We start from the raw sequence: 12,160 nt of genomic DNA on the forward strand, positions 1-12,160 counted from the left end.
AACGCAATACACGGCGATCAAGAGGGTTTTTGCCAGCAGGGCTGTTGTAGAACGAGGGTAGGGATGTGATACAAGGACATACATAATAGCATAGCACAGCAGGATCTGGTCGGAATGCAAAGAGATCAAGCACAAGCGAAAAAACAAAAAACAAAAAGGAACTTGGAGAGGAATACCAGCGCACAGAATAGTAAAGCAGGGTATAAGTAGCCAAGCACACGGAGCAAGCAGAGTGAATAAGAATAAATGGGCAAACAGTCGGTCAAGCGCCCGACCTCAATCCCTGGCCGACCGCTCTGCGGCCCAATCGGGGGCTTATTCGCGAACCAGATCCAGCAAACACAAGCAGAGGAAAACTGACGAAAAAAGGAAAGAAGAGCAGAAAAGAGGAAGAAGAAGAAGAAGAAGAAGAAATTCACACTCACGCCGCCCAAGTCGGAGTCCGGGATGGCATCGTCGTCGCTCGAGCCGCCGGTTGCGGTCCTGACGGTGCTCGTGCGCAGCGGGAGAGTCATCGTGGGAAGGTTAGGGAGGTAGTTACGCGCAATTGCTAACTGAGATGATTCGGGCCGGCCCGTGGGATGCTGGCGGGCAGAGAGAGCGAAGGTCGGGAGAGTATCGAAGGGGAGAATATTAATGAGAAGGATTGGTAGAGGAAGAGAGAGGTGAAGAAGTCGAGGGGGGTTTGGGTGGTGGTGGTGGTGGTGGTGGTGGTGGTGGCGGGCGAATGCAAGGAAAGGCTTGGGAGGCGAGAGTTAGGGTACCTAGACTCCCCGCAGCGCCGAGAGCCGCGCCAGAAGAAACCTCCGAGAATAATAATAATAATGGTCGAGGGGCCCAGGCAGCTGCACGGCGAGAGAGACTGGTGAGACTGGTTCGGGGGAAATGAGGGAGCGGTGGGCGGCGATGAGATCATGGGGGGGCGGCCGGAGCGTGAGCAGGCTGGTGAGTTACTGTAGGTAACTGGAACGCCGTGAAGTCGCCGCCAGCCAAACTTCGCCGGCTCGCACGCCACGGATCGTCGCGTTGGCAGCGCCGGGCGGGGCCTTGGAGCGGGTGAAAGTAGAAGCGTGGTTGCATGGACGGAGTAGTTAAGATCGAATTATGTATGTACAGATGTTCCGGAGTATATGCAGGCAGACAAGACAGCTCGATCGCCAGTCTATCACCAGTAAAGGACAAAAAAGAAGAACGCCCAGCGACATCCAAAGAATCAGCAGCGCTCACATTATCCTCCCTCCCAGAACCCGATATTTGCCCCCCTTCGCTACCGTGGAAGCACCAACAGGACAAAAAAAAAAAAGGAAAACGGAAAAAAGACAAAACGCCCTCCCAATGCAAAGCTCTAAAAACCATGGAACAAGTGATATATGTAGCTCAAAATCACATCTCTCATCCATCGCCGCCTCGAGGTGACTGGTTAACCGCCCGCGCGCGCCTGCATGATGCGCAGCTGCCGCTCACTATCCATCGACGGATCCGCACTCGACCCACGCTGATGCAGCGAGAAGTGCGGGCGCGCGGGCGCCTCGAGGATGCCAAACAGGCGGCTGGTGCGGCGCGAATGGGCGCGGCGCACACCCACGCGCGCCACCGCCGCGGCAGCAGCAGCAGCAGCAGCAACGGCCGTCGGCGACGTCGGGTCGGACGCCGTGGCGGCCTGGTAGTTGGGCAGCGAGCGGTCGTAGTGCGTCTTCGCGCTGGAGCGCAGCGCCGTGGAGTAGCTGGGCACGCGGCACAGGTCTTCGACCTCGCTGAAGTGCGGGTTGGGCGTGGCCAGGCCCGACAGCGCCGCGGCGTCTTCTGACGAGCGCCGCGAGCCGCCGTCCGTCGTGGCGAGCTCGAGTTCGCCCATGATCGAGGGCAAGGCGTCGGTGGGGAGCGAGCGGCGTCGTCGCTGCTGTGGGTGCTGCTGGTGTGGGTGATGGGGGTCGTCTGCAGGGGCGGTGGAAAGGGGCTCGGGGGGCGGTGTGGCGGGGGGCCCTGAGGAGCGGCGGCGGCGGAGGAGGTGCAGGTCGGTGAGCCGGTTGTGCAGGGCGTGCGCGCAGATGTCGCCGCCCCGCCGCCCGGCCGGCGCCATCGTAAGGTTTTCGGTGGACAGGTTCCTGCTGTGCGACTCCAGCGGCGACGCCACGCCACTGTGCGTGCCCGGCGTGAAGTAGCCGTTGGGGTCCATGTCGCCGTACAGCTGGTCGAACCGGTGCTCGCCGTACAGCGGCGGCGCCTGCTGCGCCAGGTAGAAGTCGACCGTGTGCACGGAGTTGTGGCTCTGGTCGATGATGTTGTTGTTCTCGTCGATTGGTAGGTTGGGCGAGATGAAGATGTGCACGGGAAGAGACGCGCGCAGCTACCAGGCGGGAGTGTGGTTAGTGCAGGCACAAGGGGGGGAGGGGAGAGGAGCTGGTCAATGGTACCTCAGAAGTATGGCCGTCGGAGTTGTGAAGCTGAACCCTAAATTTCAGCTTGTGTTTAATCTTGATGCCCTGTGTATCCGTGTCTTGTAGACATTTGCGTAACGTCGTAGGAAGACTCCAGGTCTTGGAGAACCGGTATCCTTCAGCATCGGCATTAGGAACAAAAAAGTCTCGCTGCTCCTCGATCTCGAATGAGTGCGAGAATATCATCTTGGAGGTCCGGGTGACCTTCCGCTGTTGTGAAACCTCGTCAGGGGGGAGCGAAAGTTCGTAACTCTCCACCAACTGTGCCAGAATGTTCCCAATCTTCAGGCCCTTGACGAGAGGCAGCAGGCGGAAGTTGACGGTGATGGAGGTGCCAAAGATAACGGCTTTGTTAGCCAGCGAGATGGAATATTCGAGCTTGTTGGGCCAGATATTCTCAACGGCCTGAACCTACACGGTCAGTCTCACGCCGCCCACTCACTCACAGCTTCCCAGACGTACCATCAGATGCGCAAACTCCAGCGCGGTGGGATCCAGCGTGCGGATGATCCTCAGCGGCTTGCGGGCGTGGATGTCTTTGGCGTACTTGCGGCCAATCTCGGCCTTGAGGCGGTACGTGACCCACGAGTCGGCCAGGCCCTCGACGCTCTCGGGCAGCGAGCCCGGCAGGACGACGTCGAACGGGAACTCATAGTTGTCGGCGGGCATGATCTCCGTCTTGCCCTTGCCGGCGTCGCGGAACTTCCACGTCTTTTCGAACACGATGTGCTCCTTGATCTGCTTCTTGGATCCGCCGAGCGGGCCGGCAATGAGCGTCCATCTTGCGGTTGTCAGTAAGTTGGGATTGAGTGCAAGATGGGAGACTAAAAATAAGGCTCACCCGATACGAGAGACGCCGACGAGGCGCAGTTTCAGGTGTTTGATGGTGAAGGGCTCGGACAGACAGAGCACCAGCGTGCCTTTCAGATGGGCGCTGGCGGCTTCTTCGGGGCTGCCGCGGAACACGATGTAGTCGTCGTCCAGCCTGCGCGTCGGCGAACAGCCAGTCAGCAAACGACATACGGGGGAGTATTGGCACGTCCAGGCCGGGGAGTCCTACCTGATATCGAAGTACTTGGGGTTGTTGGCATGACCGAAAATGCTGAGCGCCATGTCTGCCAGCCGCAGTGCATGGCATGCAGGGAGGGAGAGAAGAGCGAAAGGGGGAAAAGAAAGGCTCTTTTGGGGAAAGATTCTGTGACGAAGTGGCGGACACGGGAAATTTGGAATCAAAGGAAGCGGGCGAAGGATTAAAATAGAGAAGAATCAAAAAGACGAGCTTAAATGAGTCAGGCAGGGCAGGGCAGGGCAGGGCAGAGGGCACGCCAGGGCAGCCCGGCGCAGGGGAGGGGGGCCGGACAGGGAGCGCGGAGGATATATAGCGAGCAAGTATGGCGGGCGTCTCGGGGGGTTGACAGTGCGGGCGGACGATGAAGCTGCTGGGGGGGTCAGTCATCTAGTTAGTTAGTTAGTAGTAACTAGAGTTGAGGAGAATCGGTCTGGGCACACGGAGCTCAAGACAAGACGTTCCCCTCACTTCGACAGCAAAGAAGAAGAAAATAAAAGAAAACGAACAGATAAAGAAAAAAAAAAAAAAAAAAGGCTCGGCGAAAAATGACGAAACGGCGAGCGCAGCGATCCGAGCTAGCCGTGGGAGCGCGCGCTGAGCGGGCGGGCGGCGGCGACAGGGAACAGACGAGTCGCGGCATCGGCGGATTGGGGGCGACTAGTTAACTAGTTAGTTGATCAAGTATTTGTCTCCAACGTGCTCGCCGTGCGCGGAGCAATGATAATCATCATGAGTCCCTGCATGCAGACTTCCATCCTGCAGCCGACTCTTGTAACTAGTTTCTGTGAGCTAATGCTGTGCCCATCCACCCGCCTGGAGCCCTCACACACCCCTGCAGCGCCGGTCTGGACGCACCACACCACACCACACCCCCATCGCCATTATTATTATTATTGCAATACCGCCTGCGCTCCGGAGTACATCTCCGTAACGATGTCTCTACCGGCTATCGACGCTCGCTGGCCGCATCGCTTATCGATGGCGCGGTTATCCTTTCGAACGGCCGCTGCCGTTGCTCTCTCTACTCTCCCCCTCACGCGCGCCAGCATGTGAAACGCGCAGAAAGAGTCGTTTAACTACGGAGTAGCTAGAGCTCGGCCGGCCAGCCCAGCCAGCGCCCGCCCTCGTCACATGGCGCGCCGTGAGGCGATCGCCCGCCTGCGCGTCTTTCGCTGGTGCCGCGGCGGCCCATCGGAAGCCCCGCCCCGCTGCCCTAACTAACTAGTTAACTCACAGGTAACTTTTCGCCGGGTCCACGGCCCAGCCTGGCTTGAGCCTGGATATCACGGCCTCTTATCATATTGTGCTAGCAGTACCCGTACCTATGTACAGCAGCCAGTTGTGGGAACACTTCTCTAGCATATTAGCTGGTCGTTAATTAACTATTAACTACAATATCAATACGAGGCCTGCCCCTTTTCCCCTCAACGCAAAACTTCTACAGCCCGAAAACGTCCCCGTCTCTGCCGTCATACAGCATGCTCTTACCACGCGCGCGCCGTCGCACAACGTCCGCGAAGCGCCAGCCGCTGCTCGCCCGCCGCGCCTAGCGCCGCCCGCGTGCCCAAACGCGCTTAAACTACCCGCCTCCGCCTGCCTGATTCGGCGCGCCGGAGCCCGACGAGCCCGCGCGGTCGCTGTCGCGCTCCTGCGGCCGGTCCCACGTCCGGATGTGCCCTGCCTGTCGTTAGCCGTGGCTCTGCACGGATGTCCATGCAGCTTATATGTATGTATGTACTCACCTTCCAGCGATGAGGTCATGATGCTGTCCTCCAGGAACCCGATCCAGGTGATCGGGTCGTCGCCGATGACCTTGGACTGCGCCCAGACACGCCCGCGTTAGCACATAGTTATACAGGGGAGGAGGAAGCAGGGAACAAGATATACGGGACTAGATACGCACCAGGATGGGCGGCAGCTGGGCCGTCGTGGCTTTGGGGTCGACCGCGTGGAACACCGCCGGGCCATCCTCTCGCTCCGCCGCTGTCTTCTCCGTGCGCGACGAGTCCGAACGCAGGCGTCCCGTCCACGAGCGGTCCGTCTTCCGGCCGCGGACCGCCTGCGCCAGCCCCGCCACGATGCTGTTGTTGCGGTGCTGCCGCGTCGTGCCCTGCGCCGCCTTGGGCCGATGCAGCATCGCGCTGCTGAAGTCCCACAGCAGCAGCCGGCAGTCGTCCCCGACGCTGCCGAACCGGTACGTGCCCTCGTCGCAGCGCCACGGGTCGAACGCCACGCACGACACCCACGAGTTGTGCCCGTGGCACCGCGCCACCAGGTTCCGCTCGTGGAAGGACCAGATCGATACCAGGTCGTCTTGCCCGCCCGTCACGATGTATTTGCCGTCCGGGGACCAGCACACGCAGAGAAGACCCCCATAGTAGCTTGGAAAGACGTCTAACAACCTGCGCAAAGTTAGCCCCATACAAAAACCACCGTGCACCAGAGACAGTAGATAATACCGTTGTTCCAAGTAGTCCATCAACTTTAGTGTTCCATCCTCAATGGCAATCGCAACATGACGCCGGTCAGGCGAGAAGGCAAAGTTGTTAACCTGGTGGTTCGAGACATTCCAGCACCCGACAGGGTTAAATTTTTGATTCGGTGAGTTGATCGATTTCAGAATCTTGATCATAGGCTCGGGAAATCCACCTGATTCTTCCGCTTGGCCTATGTTATCCACCAATCCCTCAGCGACAAATTGCGTCTCTTCCCTCTCCTTGTCATAAATCACCAGACATCCATTGGCATGCGCCGCCATAAACATATTCTCGGAGCCCGGGATCCATTTTATATGCGTCACGGGCGTAGGATTGATGCAGGAGTTCTTATTCAATCGCGCATATCTCTGCGACAGCGGATCATACCACAGAATGTCACCCGTGGAGAACCCAACGATCACATCCAGATGCGAAACGCTCTTCGTCAGTTCGTTCACATCGTGGCACATAATCTGCGCCTTTGTAAAGAGGATTTTTGCGATGGGGTCCTGTTTGTGTTTGGCGCTGAAATCCAGCCACTGGAAAGCGCGATTGATATTCGCAAACACAAAAAGGCCCTCGGGGTTCCTATCCGTCAGCTTCTTGAGCGCATAGTCGTTGGTGATCGCGCGCGAGACAAACGTCGACGTGCTCTTGACGATGCTGTTCTTCGGCTTCCGCCGCTTCAACCCAGACGTGTCCTTGGAATCGCCGAAGTTCGCGCCCCCATTTTCCGATGCCTTCTCTTTCGAGCGTCGCATGCGACGACCCGAGCCCGAACTCTCCCGCGTACTGGTCCTAGCGAGGGCGGGGGGATCGTTGACCGTTTTAAGTATCACAGGCGTCACTTTGACGCCAGATGTGGGCGGCGTCGGCGCGGTCGACAGTGGATTGGGGTTCATCTGGATCGGTTCGGAGGGGTGCGGCGGAGGCGTCGCAAGATGGACATCGTCGCGAAGCTCGTAGATGCCTGGCCATGACACAGCAATTCTCGTTCATTAGCGAAAGCCAGATCTGGGTCATTGTAGTCGCAAAAACCAGATCGTAGGGGGTCGTACCTTCACCCAGTTGCAAGGGGCATCCGCCCTCGGGATGCTTGACGACATTGGTCGTCTCCGTCAAGACCACAGGAAGCCCGTTCTCGGTGCCCGCCGCATACGCAAGGGGAGTCGAATAGCGCGGAGGAGGCGGAGGGAGGAAACTATACATTTGGTGTTACAAACGGTGAGCTCGAAGAACAGTCGCTGTCTGGCCTTGAAGGAACAGAATAGTGGGCCAGAACGAAACCTGCCGCCGAGAGCGATGCGCTGGGGGGGCTGTAGGGATGGTAGGTCTTACAACATCACGGCCGTTTGCCCCTCGGCGAATCCAGCTCCAACGAACCAAGATTAATAATTCCGAAATGATGGTAGGAATTCTTGTTCTTTTCGGGGGACAGGGGAGTGGTACGCAGTATAGTCAACTATCAAATTCCTCGTTCAGCCGCAGGCGGGAGTGCGAAATGCCGTTAAGAGCGTGCGCTCCGGTCGGCCATCATCGCGGGAGAAAGAGCAGGGAAGACGCGCGATGGCAAACAGACGATTGAGACGAAAGCCGCGACGGTGTGCAGACCCGCGGCAGGCGTGGGTGAGCCCGCGGGACGTTGGAGCTCGAACTCCGTGGGCGGTGCAACCCCACAGGCCGTGCGGCGCGGGCGGAACTTTGTCGTCGAGCTAATCACCAGCCCGTCGATTGGCGGTCGCTACAATCAAGCGGAGACAAAAAACGAACCGCAATTAATGTACATACATACAGATGAAATGGGTATCTAAGCGGCCTTTTCGGTCGCGCGCATGCTACTCCACCATAATAATCCTACACGCTCGAGGGACCCCTAATCGGCGCTGCCCGTCGCGCGGCGCCAGATAACCACAGCCGCAGCCCCGGCACATACAATGGCCCCGATCGCGATCCCCCATGCCATCCATTTTCCTTCCAGATCCTCTTCTGTTCGGGGGAACGCGGTGCTGGGCTCCATCGCGGCTTCGGCGATGTGTACGAACAGCTCCTGGATCGAATTCCAGGTCACGCTGACATGCAAGGGCGGGCTGGAGATGTTCAGCCGGCCGATGTACTCGTCGGGCTGGAGCTCAGCCCGCTGCGTCGTGCGGTCCAGATCGGCTTTCAGGGCAATGAACACACTGGGGAGCTCCTCGAGATGCGGGTATTTGGCCCGGAGATCGGGGATATAAGCAAAGGAGTCGGGATCGGATGAATCGTACGTGTATGCGACGACGTCGCATTGGTCGAGGAGTTTTGCTTTGTTTTCCAGTATGGCTGGCTCTAGCTCCCCAAGCTCATTGAGGATCAAGTAGCATTGCCGCCCGCCGGGGAGCTCGACGGTGTTGACCGCTGTCCGCGGCTGGATTGTAGGGTGGTAGGTGCGGCTAAAGCCGCGCGACAGGAATGCATCCAGTAACGCAGACTTGCCAGACCCTGGTGGCCCCAGTACGTGGCACAGGACGACATTGCGGCCGACTCGCCCTGGCCGCTTGCGGCGTTTTCGCGCTGTGGTGATTTTCAGCGCGGCTGTTGTCAGCGGGTTACTACGGTCCGTAGACTCGAAGCCCAAGTACGCAAGGTATTCGAGCGTGGTCTTTGGCGATGTGAATGTGGTCATACTCCATTGTGCCAGCCATCCTTGAAGCGTAACGTGGCCGGCTTCGTTGCGCACCGTCGACGATGGAAAAGAGCCATCGGCCCATGAGCTAGGAAGGCCAGGGGTTGGCGCAAAGACGGAAGCAAGCTCTGCGTCATTCAGGCCTCCATCATTGTCTTTGTCGCAGAGCAAAAACAAATCGACGAAGAATCGGTAGCCCTCTGGGGAAAGCTCCGCTGATGCGAATGGGGGAACGTCCAGTCGAGGGTGTAAAAAGCTCTCCTGCAGCGATAAGTTATCTGTGTATTGGAAAGCCCTGAGTATGATCCAGACTGTCTCATGGCGTCCCTTCTCCACGTAAAGCTTGTTTAAATGTAAGAAACCCCGGGAGTCTATACCTGATGCAGTGACAGATGGCGGGTGCGCCTGTCGAATTGTATCTTTTATATGCGCGAGATCATCATCATTCAACGGCTTCGCAAAGCATTTCATCTGAAAAGCTTCAATCTCCCTATCACTTAGATAGCCGTCGTGGTCTTTATCACATAAATAAAATATACGCTGGAGGGCATTAACGGCGGCCGGCTTCAACACAGACTCTTTTGAGTCGAACAACGGTGCGATTGGATACGAGACGGCCTTTTGGCACAGAAAAAACGCCTCGTTCACGTTCTGATGCTCTCGAGCACTACTCCGAATGCACGAGTCGATCTCTTTGAACTCCGCCATCACCGGCAGCATTTCATCCTCCACCGTTTGTTGGTCGGCACCGTCTAGTGACAAATCTGATTTGTTGGCGCAGAGCACGACTGGCACATTCACCCCCAAGGACCGAAAGTACGGCAGCCAGAACAAAGCCACCCTTTCATAGCTGTAGTGGTCAGAGTATACCAGCAGTATGACGTTGGATTTACGAAGCTCCTTTGCGAGGTTGGTTCGTTCCTGCGGCAGCGCCGAAGTGTCGACGACGGTCGTGGTGGTTATGCTCTCGGGCGTGCCGATCGTTGGGGGGATGGTAACCTGAGGGAGGACAGGCTGGATTTTGTTCGTTACAAAGACCCCCTTGACAAGAGACGTAATCAGACTGGACTTCCCCGTACCCTCGTCCCCGCACACACATATTCGCACTAGCAATAACACACTGGTAAGCTCCATGTCGTAGAAGTCTGGACATCTCTACTCACCCGTGCCCATTTGACCGCTAAGCAACGGTAACCGGAGATTCCTGTTGCGGTGCAGATACGCCCTGGCAGGCAGCGGTGGCCGGCGTCTAATCAATGAGCCGCCCCGGCAGGTACCCAAACAGCAGACGACAATCTGTTCCTGATCTGGAGCTCCGGCAACAGCCCAGCGGAATGCGGGGAATATAATAATCCGCTCGCTTTACTGAGACGTGGCGCTTATAACAGCAAGCGAGCTAAGTGACATTATTGGCACGCTAACCGCTTCAAAGCGACTGGCGCCCGCTATTGGCAGGGATGGATGTTACATAAGCAGACTCAGCCACGCTGTTTATGCATGCCCCACAGCCGCACCCGTCATATCCAGCGGGCGGCAATTGTGGTCCCATCTCGTGCATTTGTTTCATGACGGAGCTTGGTATTTTTGATCTTTCTTTTAGTCCTGCGCGGCTGGAGTCGAATGTATCTTCGTTGCTCCGTGCTCGCTCTTCTCCCTCCTGAGTCGTAGTACCACGAATCCCACAGTCCTTTGTTTGATAAGAACCCAACTAGGAGCCCAGGCTCCTTCCGACAACGATGCCGATGGGAATCCATAACCCATTGCCCTCTTCCATGAGGAGTATGTCGCCTCCTTGATGATCAGCGCATTCAACATTGCTTATACTCTGATGATAGGCGAATGTAGGAAAGCCGGGAAGATCCTAGCTTCCTTCGTCGACCCGCGCCAGGCCTTTGGTCCAGACAAGATCATCCCGCCACAAATTTTGGCCAATGCGAAGGTATGAAAACTCGATTGGGTCTCCCTGCTTGGTGCCTACCATTCCTATGAGATTGACAATTTCCGCTTTTAAATAGGGCCTCGCCGTCATCACCGTTTTGAAAGCCGGTTTCATCGGCTCAGGCCGATTCGGCTCGGGTATCGTGGTTGCACGCCTCGCTGACGGCACCTGGTCCGCGCCTTCGGCTATTGCGACTGCGGGCGCTGGAGTTGGCGGTCAGATTGGATTTGAATTGACCGACTTCGTCTTCATCCTCAACGACTATGCTGCCGTCCGGACCTTCTCACAAGCGGGCACGCTTACTCTGGGAGGCAATGTCTCGGTAGCCGCCGGCCCTATTGGCAGAAATGCAGAAGCCGCCGGCGTAGCGAGTATGAAGGGTGTTGCGGCTATCTTCTCCTATTCGAAAACCAAAGGGCTGTTTGCCGGTGTGAGCCTAGAAGGAAGTGTCCTGGTCGAGCGGAGGGATGCAAATTCCAGACTATACAATTCAAAGGTCACTGCGAGTCAACTACTGGGAGGTGCTATTCCGCCTCCACCGGGTGCAGAGCCCCTTATGCGCGTTCTTCAATCAAGAGCGTTTTCTGGTGCCCGTGCGTACGATGCCACAATGTATAACGATATTCCCATCTATGATGATCGTCATGACAATGTGATTTGGGAAGGGAGAAGAGGAGATGCCCTTGGTGAGGGTGTTCCACGGAGTCGATCCGGATCAGTAAATGATGGCTTTGCATATCAAGACAGATCGAAAAGATCCAGCACATGGGCGGATGAAACGTACGACCGCTCGCCTGCTAATAGATACAGGGCACCCAGTAGCCAGAACGGCCAGAATGACTTTGAAAATCTCTCGAGTCGCGGTCGCAGTTTTACAGCTGGTGCTTACGGCAGTGACTATGTATACCGCGATCAGAAACCCGCCCGCCCAACGGCTCCGAAGCCGATATTTGGGCAAAAGCCGCCTCCAGTTGCCTTGCAGAAAAACCAGGCTATTGCTCTCTTTACATTTGACGCTGATCAAGATGGGGACCTGGGATTCAAAAAAGGAGAGATCATCACAATTCTGAAGCGAACGGACAAGAAAGAAGACTGGTGGACGGGGCGAGTGGGAGATCGAACTGGTATCTTCCCAAGGTGAGTGACCTGTATCTTAGTGTACTGTTTATAAATGCTAACATCTCCCTTTCCCTCAGCAACTACGTTGAAGTCGTGGAGTAAGCGCCGAATACTACCATAGCCTGTTACTTTCATCCCATCATTCACAAATATTTAAGAGCACATATTTTGAGATTTGTGTTTCGGGCATATCCAATACTATTTGGCGATTTCAGCGCATCCCTCATCATCCATGGCGCCTGGTGTTTGATCTTTTCTACTATGCATCCGCTCCCTCTTTTTTTTTTTTTTTTTTTTTTTGATTTTGTCGAAAGCTCATTCCCCATGTCAAATTGTACGTACATACATACTTCCATTCGTCCTATGTCACTCGAATACCGTATTCAACGAAAAGGTGCTCCTATAGCAAGAGGGGGTTACGAGGCTATTTTTAGGCTTCACACTGTGAAAGTGCTGGTC

General features: G+C 56.5%; 4 protein-coding genes across 4 annotated transcripts; 1 reads left to right on the forward strand and 3 right to left on the reverse strand.

Moving 5' to 3' along the window:
- Positions 1–1,420: 1,420 nt before the first annotated feature.
- LOZ57_005654 (uncharacterized protein) lies at positions 1,421–3,551 on the reverse strand (the record flags this gene model as incomplete). The annotated part of the gene is made up of 5 exons (XM_049254681.1): positions 1,421–2,347; positions 2,415–2,849; positions 2,901–3,219; positions 3,280–3,423; positions 3,499–3,551. 5 exons carry the CDS (start codon positions 3,549–3,551, stop codon positions 1,421–1,423), a joined length of 1,878 nt encoding a protein of 625 aa, XP_049106364.1.
- A 1,535-nt stretch (positions 3,552–5,086) lies between these two features.
- LOZ57_005655 (uncharacterized protein) lies at positions 5,087–7,193 on the reverse strand (the record flags this gene model as incomplete). The annotated part of the gene is made up of 5 exons (XM_049254682.1): positions 5,087–5,184; positions 5,250–5,325; positions 5,411–5,909; positions 5,967–6,954; positions 7,043–7,193. 5 exons carry the CDS (start codon positions 7,191–7,193, stop codon positions 5,087–5,089), a joined length of 1,812 nt encoding a protein of 603 aa, XP_049106365.1.
- A 664-nt stretch (positions 7,194–7,857) lies between these two features.
- On the reverse strand, positions 7,858–9,777 carry GEM1 (ERMES complex Ca(2+)-binding regulatory GTPase gem1; the record flags this gene model as incomplete). Its single annotated transcript, XM_049254683.1, has 1 exon — positions 7,858–9,777. One exon carries the CDS (start codon positions 9,775–9,777, stop codon positions 7,858–7,860), a length of 1,920 nt encoding a protein of 639 aa, XP_049106366.1.
- Positions 9,778–10,415: 638 nt separating this feature from the next.
- Positions 10,416–11,803, forward strand: LOZ57_005657 (uncharacterized protein; the record flags this gene model as incomplete). Its single annotated transcript, XM_049254684.1, has 4 exons — positions 10,416–10,422; positions 10,479–10,582; positions 10,659–11,719; positions 11,779–11,803. 4 exons carry the CDS (start codon positions 10,416–10,418, stop codon positions 11,801–11,803), a joined length of 1,197 nt encoding a protein of 398 aa, XP_049106367.1.
- Positions 11,804–12,160: the final 357 nt, after the last annotated feature.

Source organism: Ophidiomyces ophidiicola, assembly GCF_022830035.1.
Source record: "Ophidiomyces ophidiicola strain CBS 122913 chromosome Unknown scaffold_30, whole genome shotgun sequence".
Lineage (NCBI taxonomy): Eukaryota > Fungi > Ascomycota > Eurotiomycetes > Onygenales > Onygenaceae > Ophidiomyces > Ophidiomyces ophidiicola.